At 41.2% G+C, this 24,647-nt stretch overlaps 1 protein-coding gene across 2 annotated transcripts; it reads right to left on the bottom strand.

The window, feature by feature from the left end:
• Positions 1–3,687: 3,687 nt before the first annotated feature.
• DAD1 (defender against cell death 1) lies at positions 3,688–24,582 on the bottom strand. Of its 2 annotated transcripts, XM_049611643.1 has the most exons (3): positions 24,280–24,582; positions 14,583–14,757; positions 3,825–3,929 (listed from the first exon to the last, which is right to left on the bottom strand). In XM_049611643.1, exons 1-2 carry the CDS (start codon positions 24,488–24,490, stop codon positions 14,627–14,629), a joined length of 342 nt encoding a protein of 113 aa, XP_049467600.1. In that variant the 5' UTR covers positions 24,491–24,582; the 3' UTR covers positions 3,825–3,929; positions 14,583–14,626. The 2 variants fall into 2 exon arrangements, with proteins under 2 accessions (XP_049467598.1, XP_049467600.1); XM_049611641.1 differs by lacking the exon at positions 14,583–14,757 and having other exon boundaries at positions 3,688–3,929; positions 24,280–24,580.
• Between the last annotated feature and the right edge of the window lie 65 nt (positions 24,583–24,647).

Below are 24,647 nucleotides of genomic sequence, written 5' to 3'. Positions count from 1 at the left end.
ACCCTGTGCACTATGCAGTGCAGTACGTAGGTGCCTAATTATTTGCTAAATTTTAGAGACAGCACAAAAGGTCAATACAGACCATAAGCAGCAGAACAGGTTCTTAAATCAACACTTTCCAGTCAAACAAAATGCTTTCTGCAACACCAGGCTGCCTGGGGGAGGGGGAAGGGGTGGCTGGAAAATACATCTCTTTTTCATCCCATCGATAGAAGTTTTGCAATACGCATGGACCTGCTTACTAATTCAATGTAAGCCAATGTGCTTTATTTTGCTTTGCAGAAGCTTCCTCCTACTTCTTTCTTATTTCCCTCATCTGAGAATCCTTGTTCCGAGAAATGTTCTGGTCCCCTCACAGGAGAGATCCATTTTTTTATATTTGTTGAATTTTTTTTTTTTTTTAATGAAACGTAGGTACAAAGCCATAGAGCACTCAAACTTTAGACAGCCCAAGCCTCTGGTAACTGGCCAGTGCTCACTTTCTGAACTTCCACAACCAGAGAACAGGCCTCTGTGACCTCGCCAAGTATTTTCCAACCATCATAACAAAAGTATTTTGAAGCCTGAGATGAAAGGGTATGATCAAAGAGGCCAAAGGTATAGGCTGCTAAGAGAAGAAAACACATGAGATGGTTTCCATGTGATAGGGCACAGGAAATGTGTGGGCAGGAGGTGCTCAGGGCTGGGCTTCCCACGGCTGCAGAGAATGGCGGGGAACAGACTCTGTACAGTGGTTGTGGCAAATGGCTTCCGGCCCCACAAAAGAGAACAGAAAATAAAAATAAACCCACCTTATAAAAGGTGTCGAGCTAGAAGCAGCAGGAAATGCTGCTACTCTCTGTACCGTAGTACTCAAAATCCACTCGTTCCACATGCTGTATTGAGCACCCATGTGTAAGGCCCGTGGAGAGACATTATCGCAACACCACCGGTGGGTATTAAGAAAGGTCCAGAAATAAGAAGAAGCATCTAATGAACAGACTACCTATCCTGGTTCAGTGCCTCTCATCTACCATGTCTTTAGCTACTTCAGCTAAAAAAAAAAAAAAAAAACACACACCTAAGAGTCAGAAACTCCATTAGGGGAGTGGAGTAGGGGTAACACATTCTTTTAAGCTTGAAGGAATAGTTCCAAAGCTAACTCTTCCGTATATGCATAGCTGAGAACCACCGAGCAAGTCAAACAAGTGAGTCACTTGTAATGAGTTTTTAACTAAATTTAAAAACCCGAACTTCAAAAGCATTCTATAGGCATTTTGCCCTATTACATATGGGGAAAAAGACACTTCAAAGATGAATGTTTCCGGTTGATGGTCCCTGGTGTGGGTTAAATGGCCTCTGAAACAATAGCTAACCTGATTAACTATGTATCTCAAGATCATTGAAAGGCATTAAACAAAACCTGATGAAGTTTTGGGAGTGATGGTGGGGTTTGGAACGGACAGTCAAGAAAAAATTCTTGAAGACACTGGTGCAAAAAGGTGATTTTATTAAAGCATGGAGACAGGACCCGTGGGCAGGAAGGGCTGCAGTGGGGTTGTGATGGGTAACTGATTATATACCCTCAGGTTGGGAAGGAGTTAGGGACAGCTTAAGTCTCTAAGAAATTTTGGAAGCAAGGTTTCCAGGACCTTGAGGGGCTAGCTGCTGTTAGGAAAACGCCATTTATTTCTGTTCAGTAAAACCTCAGTCATGAGACCCTTCAGATGTATATCAGGGGGCCATAAGCTTGGAGTATGATTGCCAGCATGTATCTTGGAGGAGTTGAGATAAAGGAAGCTTCCGAAGGAATTTTTATAGGTTAAAAATAACATGTTATATGTTACAGGGTCCTGGGGGATCAGGATGTTAAGGCAAGATTCCCTTTTGCCCCTAGCAAAGTGTCATCATTGAGGCAGCTGAGCTCCTTCCTAGAGGGAGGTCACTCTGCCGGTTTCAAGAACTTGTCAATGGGCTATATAAGCAGTAAGGGAATTTGATTTTTCATTTGCCTTAGTTTCCCACATCACCATGGCCAAGTACTTAAACCCCTTTCCTTTGTTCTTGGGTAGCCAGGCTATCCCATTTTGGGGGAGGGGTTGGGTGCTATTAGCCTGTACTTTGCCCTCAGCTTGCCTCATGCTCCCTCATCAAAACCTGTACATTAAAGTCTCTGAAAATTATGATGTTCTTCCTTGATAAAATTTATATTCCCAGTTTATGACCCATTTGCCTCAAAGTTCAGACTTTTTATCCAAAATACCTGTTTATCAATCTAGGCTAAAAATAGAAGCCTCCTGATAAAGCTTATCGGTATACCATTTAAAGGAAATTAAATTGCTCAATGATAATTTTAGTGAACCAGTATCTCTAAGAATTGTGAGATATACCAAAATTTGAGAACCATTGTTCTAGCTTAGTGCTTCTCAAACTTTAATATGCACATAAAGGGTGCATGAGTGGTTCAGTCGGTTAAGCAACTTCAGCTCAGGTCATGATCTCACAATTCATGAGTTCGAGCCCCATGTTGGGCTCTGTGCTGACAGCTCGGAGCCTGGAGCCTGCTTCAGATTCTCTGTCTCCCTCTCTCTCTGTTGCTCCCCTGCTTGCACTCTGTCTCTCTCAAAAGTAAATAAAGATTAAAGATTTAAAAACATTTTAATATGCACATGAATCACATGAGAACCATGTTAAAGATTTTCCTGCTATAGGATCTGGGGTGGGGGGGCAGGTGCTTGAGACTCTCCTTTTCAAAGTTCCTAGGTGATTCTGTTGGTCAGAGAACTACATTTTGAGTAGCAAGAATGCAGACCAGGGCTTCTCCAACTTGGCTGCATAGGAGGATCAGCTGTACCTAGTATAGATGCCACCCTCAAAGATTTTTAATTGGTCTGGGGTGTGACCTGGGCACTGGGCTCTCATTTTGAAGTTCCTCAAGCGATTTTAATGTACAGCCAAGTTGGGAGAACCTCTAGAGCACAACCCGTCATCTCAGTAGTCAGCTAAATTTAAATGGTGGAATTCTCAGCATAGCTTAGTTCCTATATATAGCACCCAAGATGGAAACAGAGTTGCTAGCATGATACACATAAATATGCCTACACTTCAACCAGCAGATCTATTGCTCTACACAAGCTGTGTCAGGACTTCTGATCTTAAGCAAGTGACAAAACTGATCTTTAATTTCTTCACGTATGTCATGAGAATTAGAACCCCCGAGACAGTTGAAAGAACAAAACAAGAGAATTATTTGCGCAAGTGGTTTGAAGAGTACCATTTCCTATAAGCAAACACATAAACAATCCTCACATCCTGCACTCCGTTAACACTGCCTAAGAGTTACATTCCACTTTTCGCCACCAAAGCAAGCTGAAACATGTAAATGTGGAAGTACTTAGTTCAATTCCTAACAAAGTGCTTAATGATGCGTTCCAGGAATGCATTGTGTCACAAGCATGGAACCACCTGTAACAAGTGAGGGATTAGTAAAGGATTACCAGCCTCAGGGAAAAGACAAAGGACTGTCATTTCCCAGGGTCGTCAGCACTGCCTTTTGTCATTAACTTCAGATATACTTAATGAAAACACGGAAGCAGATTCACATTTGCAAGTTATAAACTCCTAAAGAGCTCTGCAGAGGACTGAAAGGAAAGAAGGATTTTAATACCAGTAAAGAAGAAAAATAAAAAACAGAGCCACAGGCAGAGGAAGGAGTGGCATGGAGTTTATTAATTTGAAAGGCAAAAAGGAGGTCCCACTTAATGGAAAGTAGAGGCCATCTTCATAAATGCTCATTACAAAACTGCTCTAACACAGAAGCAAGGGAACTTCTCTGGGCTCTCCACCTACATTCCAAATCAGAGTCGGTAGGAAGTATAAATCGGAAGAAAATCCACGTGTCCAAGTTGCCATCTCAAAAGCTCTTATCCAGGGGAAAGCAAAAAGTGAACCTAAAAGAGAGAAGCAGAAAGGTAAGAGAGATATCCAAGGTTTTTAAAAATGTCTTAGAACACTACAAGACAGGGCCCCAAATCCTTCCAACAAAATTCTAAACCCACAAAGACAAAGACAACTATGGGGTTCCCAAATTCTGGACAGCATTTAAGCCAGGCTAGAAGAACCAGAATAAAGCAAATATTTTTCACAGAACATTTTACAGAGATATCCATAAAAAGGAATGTTCAAATCTGAATCCCAAGCACACCAAGGCAAAACTTACTAAGAGTTGCAGGCATGGGTTTCAACTCCGCTCTAGAATTAATAAGCTACATGACTTAACAGAAGTCACTCTGACCTCTCTGGCTCACAAACTCTTTGGGGGGGAGGAGGGGGACAGGGGTTGCAATTGAGCCTCCAGGGCTTTTCTGGATCTAGAAAGCCTACAAAGCACTACATTTCAGCAGGAAGAACAGGGAGTAAAAGGAAGAATTCAACAGAGAAAAACTCCCAATCTCAAATTTAACACGGAAAGAGAAGAAATAATTTGCACTGACAGATTAGGTTATTTTTGGCAAGAAGGTGGAGGATAACTCCAAGAGAAGCAGCTGCCCTACTGCTAGTCACTTGAGATGCGAGCTGTAAGCTGTGAGATGGGTTCCTCATAGCGTCTCGTGTGCTGCGCTAAGGGTGCAGCCAGAAAGTGGCCCCTTAGATTTAGGGGCTCCAACACACTGAGCCGTCAGTAGCCATTTCTCCTGCAGTGTGCCATTAAAATTCTGCAATCTTCTTTGGCTGCCACGACTTGAAAAGGGCTTGAAAACACTACCTTTCAGAAGAGCTGAGCCACCCTGGCAGGTAAAAGGGCATCACCTTATTTTGCATACCGGTTAAGGTGACCTGGAGATTCTAGCATCAGAGCTTAATAGAAAGATATTAGACTTCTAGCCAGAGTGCTTTTATGTCAGTAACAATGGTACTTAGAGACATGATACAGAACTGTAGAACATTCTTATATCAATAAAATTGTCAGAAATGCATAAAAGAGCAAAAAAAAAAAAAAACAGGGAAAAGTGTTCACAGTGAACAAACAGACCTGTTAAAACTCACCTATTCACTCCACCAAACTTCCTTTTTTTAAAAAATCTTAAGTAATGTCTACAGCCAACGTGGGGCTCAAACTCACAACCACAAGATCAAGAGTCACATGCTCTACAAACTGAGCCAGCCAGGTGCCCCACTCCATCAAATTTCTTAAAGCAAAAACTCTCTCAGGATGTCTGGGTGGCTCAGTCAGTTAAGCATCCAACTTCAGCTCAGGTCAGCTGGATTTCACAGTTGGTGGGTTTGAGCCCCACGTCGGGCTCTCTGCTGTCAGCAGAGCCCACTTGGGATCCTCTGTTCCCCTCTCTCTCTCTGCCCCTTCCCTGCTCATGTTCTCTCCCTCTCAAAAAAATAATTAATTAATTTAAAAAAAAAAAACCACTCTGGCCACAGACTATGAATTATGAATGCATCAGTTCTAATGGCCCAGGTGAGAGCAGACTAGAACATAGGATCATTTGAGTGAGGAGCCTTGAGACAGAATTATAAAAGAAATCATAGTTTAGTACAAAAGTCAAGTCTTAAGCTTCTATGGTATTAAAACTGTCAAACAAATCTAAGGCACGAAGGCTGGTCCATCTAGAAGGCAAAAATGACTCAGGACCTAAGTCTCGTGATAGTGGTTTTCAGAAAATTCTACTTAACAAAGACCTGCTCCCTTCTTTTAAGACAAAACTACATTTACCAGATAGTATTCTAAAAGCAGAGGAGGGGCACCTGGGTGGCTCAGTCGGTTGGGCATCCGACTTCGGCTCAGGTCATGATCTTGTGGTCGCGAGTTCGAGCCCCGCGTCAGGCTCTGTGCTGACCGCTCAGAGCCTGGAGCCTGCTTCGGATTCTGTGTCTCCCTCTCTCTAACCCTCCCCCCGTTCATGCTCTGTTTCTCTCTGTCTGAAAAATAAATAAACATTAAAAAAAAAAAAAACTTTAAAAAAATATAAAAGCAGAGGAGCTCGGATTCTTTGAAATGTTAACAAAACTGGACTATTCAACAGCTCAGAAGAATGGCTTCAACTGCTAACCAGGGGATGAAGATTTCAGGAAACTAATCAAATTTCTTCCCATAGTATCAAGACATGCAAAATGGAAGGCACCTACTGAGAAAAATTAGCATGACTTCTTCAGTCTATGTCACCCATGCAGAAAAGACAGTGCCATCTGATCAGTCTGCTCTAATCACCTTAAAAGAAAGCCAGGCACAACACAAAGTTAAAAATAATTATTCTCTGTATAGACACAAAAGATAATGCCAGACAGGGTCATTTCCATTTGGAATCCGTATTCTTCTCCAGCAGCATCTCTATTCAGACACTAGCACTGAGCAGATAGGCTCAAATACTGATTTTCCTTCAAACCCATCTCATCCTGGATCCCGGTCACCCAATTAACAGTGAAATTAGAGAAAATGTGAATCAAGACCATTCTGCAGAAATTCTAGGTTCCGAGCTCAATGTGAATCACTACAATCTCAGAAGGCACAAATCATGTGTTTCTAAAAATGAGAGGTACAGATCAAGCAGTCTGATCCTCTCATTTCATAGATGAGGAAAGCAGTAGGTACTAGGAGTTTAATAGATTTTTCCAGGGCCGTGCTATCTTTAACACTGAAGCCACCAGCCATACGTGGCTATTTAAACTTAGTTAAAATTAAATAAAATGTAAAAATCAGTGCCTCAGTCACGCACATTTCAAATGTTCATTAACAACACATGGCTAGTGGCTACCATACCAAAGGGTACAGACTTAGAACTATTTCCACGTTGCAGAGTTCTACTAGAGGGCACTGCACCAAGGTCATCCCCTCTGGATAGTCAGGTCTCCTGATCTGCCTTCTCTAGCATGTCTTCTGGACCCAAGATGACCAACTTTGTAGAAATATTTTATTTATTAATTTTAAGTAATCTCTACACTCAACATGGGTGGCCAGGCGCCCAGCAGAAATATTTTAGAGAGCCTACCTTCATCTTTTCTTATCTCTCCTAAGCTTTCTCATTGAAAAAAAAGCAGCTTAATATTTTTAATGAAAACCTTTTAACAAGAAGATGTAATTCATCATCCAAAAGTCTCTGAACAAAATAGAGAAGAAGGAATATGAAAGTTTAGAGTCAAGTATCTGTTATCAAGTTGCCACTCAGTTACTTAACAGTTCCAGGGCCTGGACAAGTTAATTTAAAATTCACCAAGGTTGGCGGGCACTTGGCTGGCTCAGTTGGTGAAGCATGGGACTCCAGATCCTGGGGTCATGAGTTCCAGTCTCACATTAGGTGTAGAGATTACTTTTTAAAAATTAAATTTCACTAAGGTTTAATTACCTCATGTGTAAAATAGGAATACTATCATTCATCAACCTCATTGCAGGAAGAGACAACAGGATCACATGGGTTAATGTGTCTAAGAGTATATGTGAGTCCCATAAGCCTGATAATATGATAACCGTAAAACATTTCCAAATGTTACCTAATTTTGTAAAAGGTCTTATGCAAACATTGTGCATTTTGTTGTATATACTGACACTAACTTTCTACCTCTTGTGGATGGATGATGGAAATCTGGTAACACGGATAAAAAGCAACAACTGAAGAAAAAAAAGCAAAGCTCAACTGAGGATCCACACAAACAGCACAATCTCCCTGAAATACACTGGAAACTATCATGAATTCTAATAATCACAGGCTATAGCAGCTGCAAGAGAGTGATGAACATCCAGATGATGTGCACTGGGAAACTGGGCCTCAGAAACAAGCTTATTTGTCCAATCAACTAGTTAACAGAGCAAACTCTACAATGCAGGCCTTCCAATTTCTAGTCTCATGCTTGTGCTCCACCCTACAGTCCTTCAAACAAATTGTTTCCTTGGCTTCTTTCTTCCACAGTACTTTCCATGTCTTAGCATCCATGTAACTAATGATTTAGCTATTTTTATAGCATTTTCTTATAGTTGAAAGGGTTTATTTATTCATACACTCATTCAACAAACATGCACAGTGACTGTTCACCTCATGCTAAACCCTGAGGTCCTTCAGGGAATTTAAGAGTTCAGTGGGAGAGACAGGAAAGCAAATGAACAGTTTCATAACTACTGGCTAAATACAGCACTACAGGTATGCACAATGGGCCCCAGAAAAGACTCCTATACAACTTGGGTAGGAATTATCCAAGCTGAAAGGATGGAGTAAGGAGTTAGGGCAGCAATGAACTTCATAAACACAACTCTACTTGATATATTTTTTTTATTGAGAGCTTTAAACAGACCAAATACAGAGTTCAATCACCAATTAGTCGTTAACTAGTGTTTTTTAGTAAATAAAATAAGCAGATTTAGGGCCTTAATAATGGGTACAGAATCTCCCCCTCCATCTGGTGAAAAAAGGGGGCTGGAAAAAAAAAGATTATACTGTGTGCTTAGCTCAAAATACAGTCTACAAATTTAGAATAGTTCCTTTTTTGAGAACTTACTTGGTGGCTAGCTCTAATTCAGTAAGAGGAAGTGTCAAAGAGAAAATGAAATAAAAACTGAACAGCGCCCCCCCCCCTCACCCCCCCCCTTCAAAAAACTTAAAGATTATTACCAGTGGAGGTCATGTTGGGAACAAAAACAGGTCTAGAATGAACCAAAAAGGTGCTCTTCAACTGACAAGAAAAGGAAATAAAGGGAAAATCTGTGGGTCTCTGTGCACTTGAGGTCTTCCCTGGATAACAAAATCCCTAAGCCACATTAAGGTTGCATGACCTTTGGAGCCTAACTCCACACTGCCCACCAGTGGTCAGAATGTAAAGCAACCCCCACCTAGCATGTAAGCCCACTTGGACCTCTGCTGCCCTCCTGCGACTAGAAAAAAACTAGATTTTATCACAAAGGTATCAGTGTTCCCCACCCCCACCCAGCCCCACCCAACTCAACTTTTGCTTTGTAGTAGTACATTCTCGGCATGAAATGTACGACCCACTAGGTGGCAGTAGAGCCTAAAGAATATTTAGATTCCCGTCCAGAGGAAATTTTCTAGGACACTACACAGGAGTACCCCCTTATTCAAGGTTTCACTTTCCATAGTTACTGCAGTCCATCACAGGGGAAGCAGATGACCCTCCTTCTAAAGTACTGTCAGGTCAATAGTACCCTAACACTAGGTCACAACACCTACATCATTCACCTCACTTCATCTCATCACATAGGCATTTTATCATCTCACATCATCGCAAGCAGGATGAATACAGAACAGTAAGATGTTCTGAGAGAGAATATAGTCACAACACTTTAATTCCAGTATATAATTGTCCTATTTTGTGATTCGTAACTGTTGTTAACCTCTTACTGGGCCTAACTGATGCACTGAACTTTACCACAGGTATATGTATATAGGAAAAACAATAGTATACATAGGGTTCGGACCAATTGGTAGTTTCAGGCATCCACTGGGGGGCTTGGAACGCATCCCCCACAGAGAATAGGGGACTACTGTGCTCCCCTGATAAATTCAAAGAGCCAATAACAATTGTTTGTAAATAGCACTGCTTGTCAGAGTTCTGTTCTGCCCAGCTCGGTTAGTCCCCTTGTTCCAGCCAGGATTAAACACCATGAATTTTTAAAGATCTGTGGGAGAATGGTCTCTATTATAAAAACAAAGCAACACTAACAAGATTTTAGCATGAGCATTGGAGCATTTTGCAAACAACCTCCCCAGGGGCTGAGCACATTTCCAAGCTCAGGTTTGTCCCTTGTGCCCAGTTCACTTTCCCTCAGATCCAGGGACCTTGTCATCAGGAACTTCCCTTCCCAAACTGTGATCCAATGGAGCTGTGTCCCTCTTCTTCATTTCCCTTCAGAACACCTCAGAGAAGCTGACAAATTTTGAAAAGAACTTCACAGACATAAAGAAACAAACATAGGAAATACTTACAGATAGTATGTAAATTTTAAAATATTCAAATCTACTGAACTGTGTCATAAATTCATCCAAAATAAATTTACAGCCACCTAAGTGCCAGACACTAACCAGCAACTCCAAAGGTCACTAGGAGCATTTTTTACTTTTGGATTTTCATTTTTAGGATCATCTAAAAACTATCATGAGTGGTATGCCTGGCAGTAGAACATGCGACTCTTGATCTCTGGGGTCACTGAGTTTGAGCCTCGAGTTGGGTGTGGAGTTTGCCTAAAAATAAAGTAAGGGGTGTCTGGGTGGTTCAGGTGGTTAAGCGTCAGACTTCAGCTCCGTCATGATCTCACAGTTCATGAATTTGAGCCCCGTATCGAGCTCTGCGCTGACAGTGTGCAGCGTGCTTGGGATTCTCTTTCTCTTTCTCTCTCTCAAAATAAATAAACTTTAGCCAACTATATAACCAGTGCTGCCAACTGAGTGGCACAGGATGGGTTTTCAGGAGACCACATAGGCTGGCTAAAGGTTGGAAAAGGCTGTGTTAATAGATCTAGGTTTTACATTAGTCCTAGCTGAATGAAATTGTCATGAAGCTCAGGTCTTCCAGCAGAGGGAAGGGAACTTCAGCTGAATCTACAACGTCTAATCTGTTCAAAATCTTTTTTTTTTTTTTTAATGTTTATTTATTTTTGAGAGACAGAGACTGAGTGCAAGCAAGGGAGGGGCAGAGACAGAGGGAGACACAGAATCTGAAGCAGGCTCCAGGCTCTGGGCTCTGATGCGGGGCTTGAACCCACGAACCAAGAGATCATGACCTGAGCCAAAGTTGGACACTTAACTGACTGAGACACCCAGGCACCCCTAATCTGTTCAAAATCTTAATTCCCAGCATCGATTGGTTAGGTTATTCTTTCTACTTTTCTGTATTTTTTAAACTTGTTATAATAAAAGCAAAGAAAATAATAAGGAAAGCACAGTGATAAATAACTGATTTTTTTTTTTTAATTTTAACATTTATTCATTTTTGAGAGATGGAGAGAGACAAAGCGTGAACAGGGGATGGGGCAGAGAGAGAGGGAGACACGTAAACCGAAGCAGGCTCCAGGCTCTGAGCTGTTAGCACAGAGCCTGATGCAGGGCTCGAACTCACAGACCGCGAGATGATGACCTGAGCCAAAGATGGACACTTAACTGACTGAGCCACCCAGGCGCCCCAATAGCTGACTTTTTAAACACACTTCTTTAACTCTTCAATTGTCAAATACTCTATAGTAAACAAACAAGCAAAAATGGGGCATAAGAAAACTTTTTTGAAGTCACACTGGATTATCAGGCTTTTTTGTTTTTAATGTTTTATTTATTTTTGAGAGAGACAGACAGAGAGACAGAGAGAGAGAGAGAGTATGAGCAGGGGAGAGGCAGAGAGAAGGAAACAATCTGAAGCAGGCTCCGGGCTCTGAGCTATTCACACAGAACCCAACGCAGGGACTCAAACCCACGAACCCTGAGATCATGACCTGAGCCCAAGTCAGATGCTCAACTGACTGAGCCACCCAAGTGCCCCCCTCATGAGGTTATTTTAAAATTAAAGTAAGACATGGGTGCCTGGGTGGCTCAATCAGTTAAGTGTCCAACTCTTGATTTCGGCTCAGGTCATGATCTTGTGGTTTGTGGGATTAAGCCCCGCAGAATTCTCCCTCTCTCCCTCTCTCCCCTGCTCGAACTCTCTCCCAAAATAAATAAATAAACTTTTAAAAAATAAAAAATAAATAAAAGACACAGAACAAGAAGCACTTAAATCCTGACCTATGGTGAGCTCTCACTATCTGTATGTTAATTTAGTTACTTCTTGAATATTTATTTTTTCAACTCAATGCCATTTTCTTCTGATCTGCCTTTTTTCAGAGTAGCTGCTAGTTTTAAATGTCATCCTCAAATTCATGCAAGAGCGTACACTATAGATGTTTATTCTTTTTATACCCAACCCTCAATGTACTTGGCAAGTATAGAGAATGTTCAATCTGTTTTGTTCTACCTTCTGAGTTGGTATAAATATTGAGAACTTACTTGGAAAATATTTTAAAAGTGTTTTGGCACACTACACATAAAAAGGGCAGGGGTGCCTAGGCGGCTCAGTTGGTTAAGCATCCAGCTCTTGATTTTGGCTCAGGTCAGGATCTCACAGTTCATGAGTTCAAGCCCCATGTCAGGCTCTGCACTGACAGCATCTTTCTCCCTCTGTCTCTGTCCCTTCCCCTGCTTTCTCTCAAAATAAATAATAAAATAAACTTTAAAGAAAGAGTTAGGGGCATCTGAGTGACTCAGTCGGTTAAGCATCCAACTTCAGCTCAGGTCATGATCTTACAGTTTGTGGGTTCTAGTCCCACGTCGGGGTCTGTACTGACAGCTCAGAGCCTGAAGTCTGCTTCAGATTCTGTGTCTCCCTCTCTCTCTGCCCCTTCCCTGCTTGCTCTCTCTCTCTCTCAAAAATAAACCTTTAAAAATAAAAAAAAAGCTAAAATACAAAGCACATAAAAAGGGAAAATAGATACAGGTTTAAAAGTAGGAGAGTATAACCTGTGTCAAATGATCTCTGTGAAAAATCTTTTGGACAATGTCCGAGAAAAGGATTTTTCAATGAGCATACTCTCTACAGAATGATTTACCACTATAATCTAGGATTGGAAGATTTTGCTCTACCTTGGGCCCATTAATTCCCAGTTGAACAAGTGGCCCTACATTGTTAATATGGTCTGCAGTATGCAATTCCTGCTGAGCCTGCTTTTTTGTCTCTGTTTTTGTCATAATTTTGAAATACTAAGCTCTCTGCAGCAGAGTCCTCTTCCAATCACGTCGGCCATAGGAAATCATTTTCTATGATTTGGTATCTCCCTGAGCCTAAAGAACACCCTTGAATTGTTTGCTCTGTTCCCTTCCTAAGCATACACATGACTCATCTAGAAAAAATAATTTTAGTAATCTAAAGCAAATCAGTCAAAAGACCTATGACTTTCCCAGCAAGGTTACTATCAGAGAGCCCAAGAGTCACTCATGAGGTTTGCAAGTATAAGGTCAATGTTGGTGGTTTGGTTTTTTAGCTGTACTCAAAGAGTTATCATCCTCAAATACCTTGTCTGCTGCCTCTGCTCCCAAATGGCATATAGCTCCCTTCTCTAGACTCCCACAGTACTTTGTTCAGATCTTTGGTGTGGCTCTAACTATGCTGAATTTTAACTGCTATGTTTATAGGCCTTCTCCTCTACTAGAAAAGTTAAGACCCACATTTTACTTTTGTTTGTATTCCCAGTAACAAGGCACTGACTGCCACATAGAAGGTGTGGTAAGGGGAGGGAGGGGGACAACTCAAGCCCTGATCAGGTTTCCAAAGAGTTAAACTGTATCAGAATAGTAGAAAGAAGTACTTCTCAAACTTTTTCACTGAAATAAACCGTTTCTGTCAACTTACCACTACCAAAAATGAAAAATTACCTGAATTAACAGAACTGTTTTTGAAGCAGTTATCAATGACAAAAAGAATCCATGGAACACTGTAAGCAACTGATTCATTCATGCCAGAAATTAATGTACAGTCCTTGTCGCATTATTGCATACACTTTGGACAGAGTCGCTAACTCTTGTGTTATACTGCCAATTAGTACAAACATGACAGATTTCTAAGTAGTGACAGAGGCTAGTCCTAGGATATTCTTCCCCCAAAAAGGATAACATTTCCTAAGGTTCTTTTTTTTCCTACCACCCAATAGCAACACTAAATGTTATGATGGAAAGGCAAAGAAAATAGCGCATTCGCTCATCGTAAGCCAGGTAGGGTACTAGAGGAGCACTAGGCCAAGGGCACCACTAGGGAAGGCACCACTCTGCAACCACCTAGCTGTGTGGCCACAGAAGGCCTCTGTTTTCTCATATATAAAATAACAGTGTCAACACACAGTTTGGAAACCACTCATGTGCTTCTTAGAGATTTAGGATTCTGCTTGGGAGGAAGAAAGGCCAAGCAGAGAGGGCTTTTCAATTCTGTCAATCAAAACAACTCCAGCTCCATTGCTGTTTTATATACTGAGATTCTACATAAGAGTTTAGAGAAAAAGGAGTTCTACACTAATAAAGGGAAAATGGCAAACGAACCAAATGACATTTCATCATATATTTTAAAGTCTTCCCCCAAGCTAATCCAATTTCCCCATTTATTTCCACTTTAGCACACATTATTAGCAAATGGCCACAGTCCTTCATTCAGCATATACTGGATGTCTACCAGATGTGAGCATTCTACTAGGGGAACAATGGCCCAGCATTTAAAAGTTACCTGAGATCAAAGAAAAAAATTATAGAGCAAATCTCCAGGCAGAACCTACAATTTATGTCTCTTCCAAGATTTCTGTTATTTTCATGAAGTTACTGATGCAGAAATTTAGGTATTAGCTACAGGCAAAGTCTTACTTTGTTATCTTAATGATTTGCAAAACAGTGAGAAGAGAAGGCAATGACCAAGAGAGACAGCACTGAAGACTCATGATCATATTAATGCTTTGCATTCCAATAGAAAATTCTGCAAATGTCTTATCAGCAATATGGGAACCCGGGCAACTATAATCAAAACCAGCCACACTCAACTTCCATGCCTAAAATCAACATTATGGCACAAGGGCTATGATCACTACTTACATTCTTCTAGCCTCCTACTCCTCAATTAAGTAAATGGGAGTAATTCAGCCAACGAAGTTCATTACGACAAGGTGCAGGATGGTGCTGGCAAAGAGAAAATCAGCAAAAGCTCGTTCTGGGGAGATGCCTTGGAAATCCGCTTTGTTCTGTGGGTTGATCTGTATCCTGAGGCAAACTGCACATGAAGCAAAACATGAAAATGATTATCTAGAAAAAAACACAAATATGACTGCTAATGAACACACCCATACTCTACGTCCCAATAATTCTAACAGAAATGATGCATAAGTGCATCCAAAGGCACGTACAGGAATGATACCCAGGACAGCCCCAAACAAGAAACAATCTAAATGTCTCTCAACAGGCAAATGGATAAACTATGGCATATGCACACAATAAAGTACCATGCAGCAGTGAAAAAGAACTTCACAATATGAAGACCTCCCACAAATATGTTAAGCAACACAATCCAGACACCAAAAACCTATGCTGTATGATCCCATCTATATACAGTTTAACAGGAGGCAAACCAATCCACGAAAATATAAGCCATATAAGCCTCTTTCACAGGAAGAGGAATGACTGGGAAGGTGTAAGGAGGGCTCTAGGTGCTGGTAATGTTCTGCTCTGGGTGCCGGCCAGACAGGTGAATTTAAGAATTCATGATGGTACAACTCAGTTTTATGTTCATGTTTAAGTTAAAAGAAAAAAATATGATGTGTCAGACTAAAAACCAAAAGCTCACTCAGAAAAAGATATATATTACTAACATATCTTCAGAACTCTCCTATCTCCTGACTTAAATTTATAATTACACCTCGATTGGGGTGTAGGTGAGGCAGTAACAAAGAGGCCGGGCTGAATGACAAAAAGTTATAAAACCGTGAATTTTTTTTTTTAGCTCATTTATTTATTTTGAGAAAGAGAGTGCATGTATGAGCAGGGGAGGGGCAGAGAGAAAGGGAGAGAGAGAATCCCAAGCAGACTCCACACGGTCAGTGCGCAGAGACCTATGCAGGGCTCAAGCCCATAAAACCGCAAGATCATGACCTGAACCAAAATCAAGAGTCGGATGCTTAATCGACTGAGCCACCCAGGCACCCCAAACTGTGAATTATTTTCTAATAAAATGTGCATAATATTGGATAGCACAGACTATAAATAGAAGATGCTTATCCATGAGGACCTCATAGTTATCATCTTTGATATTAAAGTTCTAGCAGCTGCTTGTCTCAAAAAAAGGCAAGAGATCTAAACTATATAACGCTGACAGAGAACTCTCCACTGCCACACTCTAGATCCCTGAAGATGCCAACCTGATACATTAGCCACAGTCACCATTTGACATGAAACGGAAGTTCTACGAGTACACTTTTCCAAAATATCTTTATGCCTGTGTTAAATAATTACACTACTTAAGAAAATCTAAATTTGCTTCAGGCTAGCAGCCCTTACATCACCAACCAAGAAAATGAAATGAACTGAGATCTAACCCAAAGATCAGAAAACTACCAGATTAGTTCTCCAGAGGCCATTACCATGGCAACAGTTTTCATTACGCTTAAACATGTAAATACTGTGGAAACACTACTGATCTTTTCAAGCACCTGGACTCTTCAAAATATGAAGGACACTGACTGAAGCAAGGGCAACCAATTAAAATCCCGCTGTGGAGAGTACAGACTGGTTCAACCATTTGGGAGAGTTGGCAATATCCATTAAAATTTTAAATGTTTTTACTTTTTGAATAAGGAATTTGTCTAGCAGAACAAAGAATTTCTAACAACATGTTCATAAAGTTGAAAAAAAAAGTGAAAGCAGTCCAAATGTCATCAAGGGGATTATTTCAATAAATTACACTACAGACATGCAATAAAATCCTATGCAATTATTTAAAAAAAGAGAGATAAATTCTCTATATCCTGACAGTAAAGACAACCAAGATATATTAAGTGAAGAAAAAAAAAAAAGCCAAAAAATTATTCCATTCTCCATTTCTCTTTAAAAAAAAGATATTTTCTCATTTCTGTTAGTTGGAACCTGGGAAAAAATATGGAGAAATAGATATCAAACTATTAACAGTGGCTCTGGAGATGGAGGGTGGGGACAGAGTACTGTTTCAGAAAATATGAGGGGACAAAAGAGAAGCTCCCTGTGAAGGTTGGTAAGGTAATGAATCGATGCGTTTTCATTACTACAATCACAGTAAGCCACCTTATTTTATTGACAATGTAAGAATCAGAGTTCCATGGAGACAGAAAGGACCTTGGAGTTATAAAGGTCAATACCCATCTGATACATAAAATGCCCAAGAAGAGGTGGGGGTGGGGCATACTGGTGGAGGGTGCATGATCACCTGGGAAGTTTTCCAAAGTATACTCACCACTACTAGAATCTGATAAGCCATCCCTAGGTAAGGAATTACAAACCTTCCAGAACCTGTGTTACTAATAGGGGTGTCCTATTCCTCATAAGCACTGGGATACAAACATGGCAAAGAAAATCTGTTCAAAAAGCTCCTCCACAAATGATCATTCAGTCTCTCCCTAAGCACTTCCAAAGATGGAAATTTACTACCTCCTAAGGCAGACAACTTCATTTAAGCAGTCCTAATTCAATCTATCTCCTTAAATGTTCATTCATCCAGCAAATTATTTACTGAGCACCTATTATGTGCCATGCATCATCCCAGGTGCTGGGAACATGGCACAGAACAAGACAGACAAGAGTCTGGCTCCCAAGAAACTTACACTCTAATAGAGAGAAACATATAATAAGTAAGCAAATAAACAAGGAAATATCAGGTAGTGATTATGTGCCATGAAGAAAATAAAACAAGGAAAGGTTCAATTTGGAGTTTCAGACCAGACATCACGTGAAGATGAGGCAAGAGGATTTACTAATTTGGAATGCAGGGAATGGGTCAGAACTAAAAACATCAATGTGGTAAATTGTAGTTATATAGACATTAAACTCACCTACGGAAAGAAATTGGAGAACAGGAGGTATCTAGCATCATGTCCTCAGACAGAGAAGTACCGAACACAAACAGTAGGAAGGGAAAACCAATGAGGTGAGAAGGAACAACCAGGAGAGTGTAGTGCTATAAAAGCTTCAAGAAGAAAGTACTTCCAATAGGAGGCAGCAGCCAACCATGTTAAATACTAAATGTTGTTGCGCATTCAGGCAAGGTGAAATAGATGGCCATTAGGTTTGGCAAGATGGCAAGCAGTTTCACTGAGCAGTGGAACAGACCACCTCAAGAGTGGGGTAAGGAATGAACGGTAAGTGAGAAAGAAACAGCAACTATTCTGTCAAGGCATTCTGTGATGATGGGGAAGAAATGGAATGGCAGCTGGAGGTGTTTCTGGGGCCAAATTTTTTTTTTGTTTGTTTATTCTTGGGAGAGAGAGAGAATGTGAGCGTGTGAGCAGGGGAAGGGACAAAGAGAGGGAGAGAATTCCAAGCAGGCTCCATGCCGTCAGTGCAGAGCCCGACGTGGCGCTCAAACCCACAATTTAAGATCATAAGCTGAGTCAAAATCAACAGTCGGATGCTTAACTGACTGAGCCACCCAGGCTGCCCTTAATTGGATAATATTAGAATCTGCATATATGATGGGAATGATCCACTAGAGAGAGAGAGGCTTTTTTTTTTGGTGGGGGGGGGGAGGGGTTGGGTGTTTTGTTTTGTTTTGTTTTTGGTGCAAAAAGGTGATTTTATTAAAGCAGGAGGACAGGACCCGTGGGCAGGAAGATCTGCTGAGAGAAAAATAATAATGCAGAATGAAAAGATGATTGCATAAGTTGAGTCCCTGAGGGAACAAGAGAACACTACCCAAGTGAAGGAGCTGGCATTGGGCAGGAAAGGGACACATCAACCATTATCATGGGAAGTCAAAGAGTAAGGGTACAGGTGCAGATGTGCTGCCAGGATTCCTTGCTGGGAAGACGAAAGGATTCCTGTCTACCTTTTTAGTAAAAAAATAAAACAAGATCATCAACTGAGAATAAAGGAAAAGAGGATATACAGAAGAGAGTTAAGAGAGAAGTTATAATGCATTATTTTGGAAAAGCAAACATTTAAGGGAGTATTATAGGACCACTGGGTAAGTGGTCCTGTATGTGTGCCCATGTGCCTATTTTCACCATACTTCTCCATCAGAGCACTCCATCCAGGTACTTGTCTGTATCTCCCACTAGATTATAAACTCTAGGACAGCAGAGACCATGTCTGTGGGTCTCACAGCTCATCCTCAGTACATGGCAGAGAATCTGGCACATAACTGCTTAGTATTCACTTAATTATTACGGGCACACTCACGATTTAACATATAGTGTTAAGCACTGAAGATGAACAGATGAAAAGACAGTCCCTTTCCTCAAGAGGCCCATCTTCCAGAGTGAAGACAGACACACAAACAAATATATACAGCACAGTATCAAAGTGCCACACCTCCCTCCCACCCTCTCTCTCTCACACACACACGCACGCACGCACACACACACACACACACACACACACACACACGTGAAATAAGAATATAGAAAAAAGACCAAAATCTGTTGGAGGAGTCAGGGAACGGTTCCAAAGGGAAGCAGCACTTGAGCTAAGCTAAGAAACAAAGGAATTTCCCAGGCAGTCAAGCAAAAGTAAAATAGCTTGAGACATCACAGCACGTTCAGAGAATATCAAGTAACAAATGCTAGGGTATGAAGTACAGAGGAAGCAGAGACAAGAGATGAAACTGGAGATATAGATGGGATCAGATCATGAAAGAGCCTGGTGCCATGAAAAAGATTTTTAGGGGCACCTGGGTGGCTCAGTTGGTTAAACTTCCAACTTCAGCTCAGGTCATGATCTCATGGTTCATGGGTTCGAGTCCTGTGTCGGGCTCTATGCTGACAGCTCAGAGCCTAGAGCCAGCTTCAGATTCTGTGTCTCCTCTCTCTGCCCTTCCCCTGCTCACAGTCTCTATCTCTCTCAAAAACAAACAAACAAACAAACAAATAAATAATTTTTTTTAAGGTTTTTAATTTTTCACTGGGACACTGACAAATTTTATGCGGGGAGTGGAATGATCTGATTTGCAAGTCAAATCGAGCCCACAAACACAAGTGGAAGACAGACTGGAGGGAAAGAGACCAGAGGCTGGGACACAAGTGAGGAAGATTACAGTGGTCTAAATAAGGGATATTGAGGGGTGCCTGGGTGGTTCAGTCGGTTAAGCATCCAACTGTGGCTCAGGTAATGATCTCGCAGTTCGTGAGTTCAAGCCTCGCATCAGGCTCTGTGCTGACAGCTCAGAGCCTGGAGCCTGCTTCAAATTCTGTGTCTCCCTCTATCTCTGCCCCTCCCTTGCTCATGCTCGGTCCCTCCCTCTCATAAAAATAAACACTAAAAAAATTTTAATAAAAAATAAATAAACAAGAGATACTGAGAGCCTTGGTCACTGAGGATGGAGAGCTAGCTACAGATATGAAAGAGATTTAGAAACAGGAACAAGGTTAGCAAACTTCCAGTCTCTGGGATAGCAGTTATGGTAGATAATATTAGGGCCCATAAATCTGATAGATAATTCCCAAAGAAATGCTGGACCCCAGTCCACATGGCCCAATAGCTCCCATGAGATAAATACTCTGGTTTAGGCATCCTTGCCTTTTAAATTCAAACTGCTTTTGGATTTGTACACTGGAAGAAACGAACTATTTTTTTTAATCCAAAACTGTTTCATATAGATTAGAGAATAAAATAAATCAAAGTTGTAAAATGACTTAAAAACTGATTTCAAGATCAAAGACTTATTTTTAAAAATCTTCATGTTTTCTGCTTATCTCTCCTAAATAGTACTCTGAATGAGTAGAAAGAGGGATTTCACTTAGGGTAAAAAAGGAAACTAGAAGGGCTGCCAACCCGGGAATGTTACTCTAACAAAGGGACAGATGTCCTCAGCTAGAGATATCTAACCATAAGATAAACAGTCAGCTGCTAAGGAAATGTGAAATCTGTCTTTTCAAGCTTACTATACTTTACACTGTTGATCCAAAAAAAAAAAAAAAAAAGATTTATCAATGGCAATTTTCTACCTCTGGCTCCTTGAAACCACAGGTAAGTCTCCTAGCCATAAGGGAATAGAAGAAAACAGACTATTTTCACTGACACCAAATTAACACCAGGTTTTTTAAAAATGTGACAGTAAAAAAAAGAAAGAAAAAAGAAAAAAAGTGTGATAGCATTCTATATTAGTTAAAAATATACTGATCAATTTCCAAAGAACATATGTTAAATTAACACATGTATAGAAGGAATGGAACAAAACAGGCTGCCAAAAAGAAATTAAGAAACCAGACAAAGTAAGTTTTCCCTCCAATTCATCAGTGTAGGCTAACACCAATTGTAAGTCTCTCCCTTATTCAAATTTAGAAAAAAAGCAGGGAGTAGAGGGGGAGGCACCTGGCTGGCTCAGTCAGAAAAGCATGCAACTCTAGGTCTCCAGGTTTTGAGTTCAAGCCCCACACTGGGTGTAGAGATTGCATAAGTTAAGTAAATAAATAAAAATAAAATAAAGTAAAATAAAATAAAATCTAAATCCTGAGATGCTTTCCCATTACCTACAGAGTAAAATCTTTGGCCTGGCACTCAAAGCTCTAGCATCCGCACTACCTAAACTTTCAACATAACCTCCTACAATCCCATTCTCCAGCTAAATGGCCTCCTCCCTCCTCTTCCAACAGGAAACCACAGGAAAATTAGCAACCCAGCACCATAAACAGGTACAAGGCTTCCCTTCCCAACAATCACAACAAAGGATAAACTCCAAATTTCAAATTTCCCATTAAAATATCTCCTGTTGAGGGGCACCTGGGCAGCTCAGTCAGTTGAGCATGACTTCAGCTCAGGTCATGATCTCACAGTTTTTGAGTTTGAGCACGGCATTGGGGCTCACTGTAAGCAGTGTGGAGCATGCTTCAGATCCTTGTCCCCCTCTCTCAAAAAATAAATATTAAACATACACACACACTTTAAAACATCTCCTGTTGGGGCGCCTGGGTGGCTCAGTCAGTTAAGCGGCCGACTTCAGTTCAGGTCATGATCTCACGGTTCGGGAGTTCAAGCCCCGCATCGGGCTCTGTGCTGACAGCTCAGAGCCTGGAGCCTGTTTGGATTCTGTGTCTCCCTCTCTCTGACCCTCCCCCATTCATGCTCTGTCTCTCTCTGTCTCAAAAATAAATAAACGTTAAAAAAAAAAAAAAAAAAAAAAAAAAAAAACATCTCCTGTTGAGGATCTGGGCTAACAATGAGCAGAGAGGTAGTAAGGGCATTTAATAAGGGCAACGCTGTCAAAAGAAATGCAGACGATACCCTTTGATGGTAACTATGAACTGTGATGAATGCTTTCTTTTCCTGAAGCAACTTTCATTTCTCTGGCCCAATTACCTGTAATCTAACAGTTTTGGAAATCCCAATCCCCCATATTGACTCCACTAATAAAGTGCCCTTTCACAGACATTCTCTTCAAAGACAAGCTATGACTTCTTACTAGGGAGGTGGGTAGGGAGTCTGCCAACTCAACTGTAGATACAATAGCTTCAAAAACAGGAAAAATTATCTGCTCAAAAAATCTTCTGGTTTTCAGGTGCCTGGGAGGCTCAGTCGGTTAAGTATCTGACTTGACTCAGCTCACATCATGATCTCACAGTTTGTGGTATTGAGCCCCAAGTCAGGCACTGCGATGACAGCACAGAGCCTGCTTGGGATTCTCTCTCGCTCTCCCTCTGCCCATCTCCACTCTCACATGGACACCACTCTCACTCTCAAAATAAATAAACATCTTTAAGAATTTGTTCCCGGGGCACCTAGGTGGCTCAGTAGGTTAAGCATCCAACTTCAGCACAGGTCACGATCTCGCAGTTCATGGCTTCAAGCCCTGCATCAGTCTCTGTGCTGACACCTCAGACTCTGGGGCCTGCTTCAGATTCTGTGACTCCCTCTCTCTCTGCCTCTCCCCTGCTCATGCTCTGTCTCTCTCTCCCCACCGCCACCCCCCCAAAAAAAAAAAAAAAAAAACATGTAAATAAATAAACATTAAAGATAATAAATAAAATAAAAATAAAAATAATTTGCTCTGGTTTTATCACATTAATAATCTACAACTGTAGTCCATACCTACTCTTCAGTAAATCACACTCTTCCATATAGCCTTGAGGAAGCATTCTTAACCTTAAGAGGCTTATGAAACCAGGGAGACTTCAGCAATAAACTTTCTTTTTAATCAGCTTGGGCCCCACCCTATTCCTACTCCTGCAGACCTAGAAGGCAAAAATCATCAAACACAAGTCACTGGAGGTTCTCAAAATTCCTTCTCCAGCCTAGATAATAAAAATCCTAGTCACAAAAAGTCGGGGGCAGGGTGAGGGCAGGTGGGATAGGTCAGGAATCTGGAGCAAAAAGGGTAGTGCATCTGGGGTATATGATGGTGGTAACATTTGAACTGATAGCCAGGATGCTGCCACAAAGAACCTAGTGTTGGTCCTCTAGGACAAAACTCAAAATCATAATGAAACATCCAACTAACAGACTATTAACTCTCAAACTCCAGACCAAGCTAGTGCACAAGTCAGTAAGTCTTCAGGCTTAGTTCTGAGAAAGCAAAATATCTCTGGTTTGAGTCTGAAGTAGCATTTGTGTAAAAGCCATTCTATAGACCTATAAGCAGAGAACCACTATAAATTAACAATTCTAATCCTGTATTTTATCTGTGCCCCACCTAAACTGTACACTCATTAAGAACAAGGAACATAAACCTGATGCACCTCCAAAGCTTTTATCACAGTATTTGTATTTGATTCAAAATGCAATTGATGGCCTGACTGATAATAATCACACTGGGAAAAAAAATTAATTCTGGCATGTTCTCAAAGTCAGAGAGAAGGCGATACCAGGGACTGGAAAGGCCATCTGATGGCCACCTATAAAGTGGACTGCCTAACACTCATGGGCCAAGCCTGAACTTGGCATTCATACAGTTCCTACTGGGCAAGAAAGGTCAGATTTTGGCAAAAATTTATGGGACAGTCAACTCTTGTTAAATATGACTGTCTACAAGGTATCAAATGCTGGGAATCAGAATAAAAGCTAAAACAGAACTATGTAAATAAAAACTGAGTTCAGGCTAATGAAATAAGTTTCATCCACAAGAAATCAGTAGAAGCACCTAAAAGCCAAAGTCAAGTAAAGGTTGATTCAATGAGCAAACCACCTGTATTTATATTTCTTACACTGTTCATTGAAATGTTTCACTGGCGGTTAGCAGTGATTAGGCCAAGTTGAGAGAGATGCTTTCAGAGCTGGGTTTCCATTTTAAAGGTCTACCAACTTTAAAGATATGTTAAAGCTAAATGAAAGTTGGAATGGAATTTTCCTGGACCAATTGGAACATAGTGTACTGGATCACCAAGTTGAGCAGCAGCATGAAGGGAGTTTTTCTAGAGACTTAATTCCAGCTCCTAGGCGGCTGTTTGGCATTAGGCTTGTGGTAACCTTTCCGAGCCTCAATTTCCCCATTCACAAGAGGGCAATGCAGCTCCTCTCATAACGTCACGAGGCGGGGAGCTGATACAAAAAAGAGTGCTGTGGGAATAAAAGCAGTGCGCCAAAGTAAACACATTATTACTGCGATTACTTATAGAATCATTACCCGCTAGGATGAAGCTCCCCACACAAGAGATGAAGCCCGAGAGAAAAGAGTTGAAGGGGAAGGTCCCCACGAGGAGGCAATAACCGAACTGCAGCGCCCCGGTCAGCAGTATGTACAGGAGGTACGCGTCAAGCAACTTCAGACGCTGAGGAGTGGAGCTCAAGTACTCTTCTAAGAACCGCGAGATGACGGACACTACCGACGCCGACATGACTACACACTCGGTCCTCCGGCCTACCCTCAGCAAACACCTGGCGAAACCGATGGCCACACCGGATGTAGCCTTAGCGCCTGCGCACCGCTGTGGCCCAGCTCCGCCCTTTCCGATTTGCCACTTTGCGCAGGCGTACACGCAGGCCAGGGCGCGA

This window comes from Panthera uncia (genome assembly GCF_023721935.1).
Source record: "Panthera uncia isolate 11264 chromosome B3 unlocalized genomic scaffold, Puncia_PCG_1.0 HiC_scaffold_1, whole genome shotgun sequence".
NCBI classification, from domain to species: Eukaryota; Metazoa; Chordata; class Mammalia; order Carnivora; family Felidae; genus Panthera; species Panthera uncia.
Note: the sequence above shows the minus strand (reverse complement) of the source record. Positions and strands in the feature narration are given on the sequence as shown.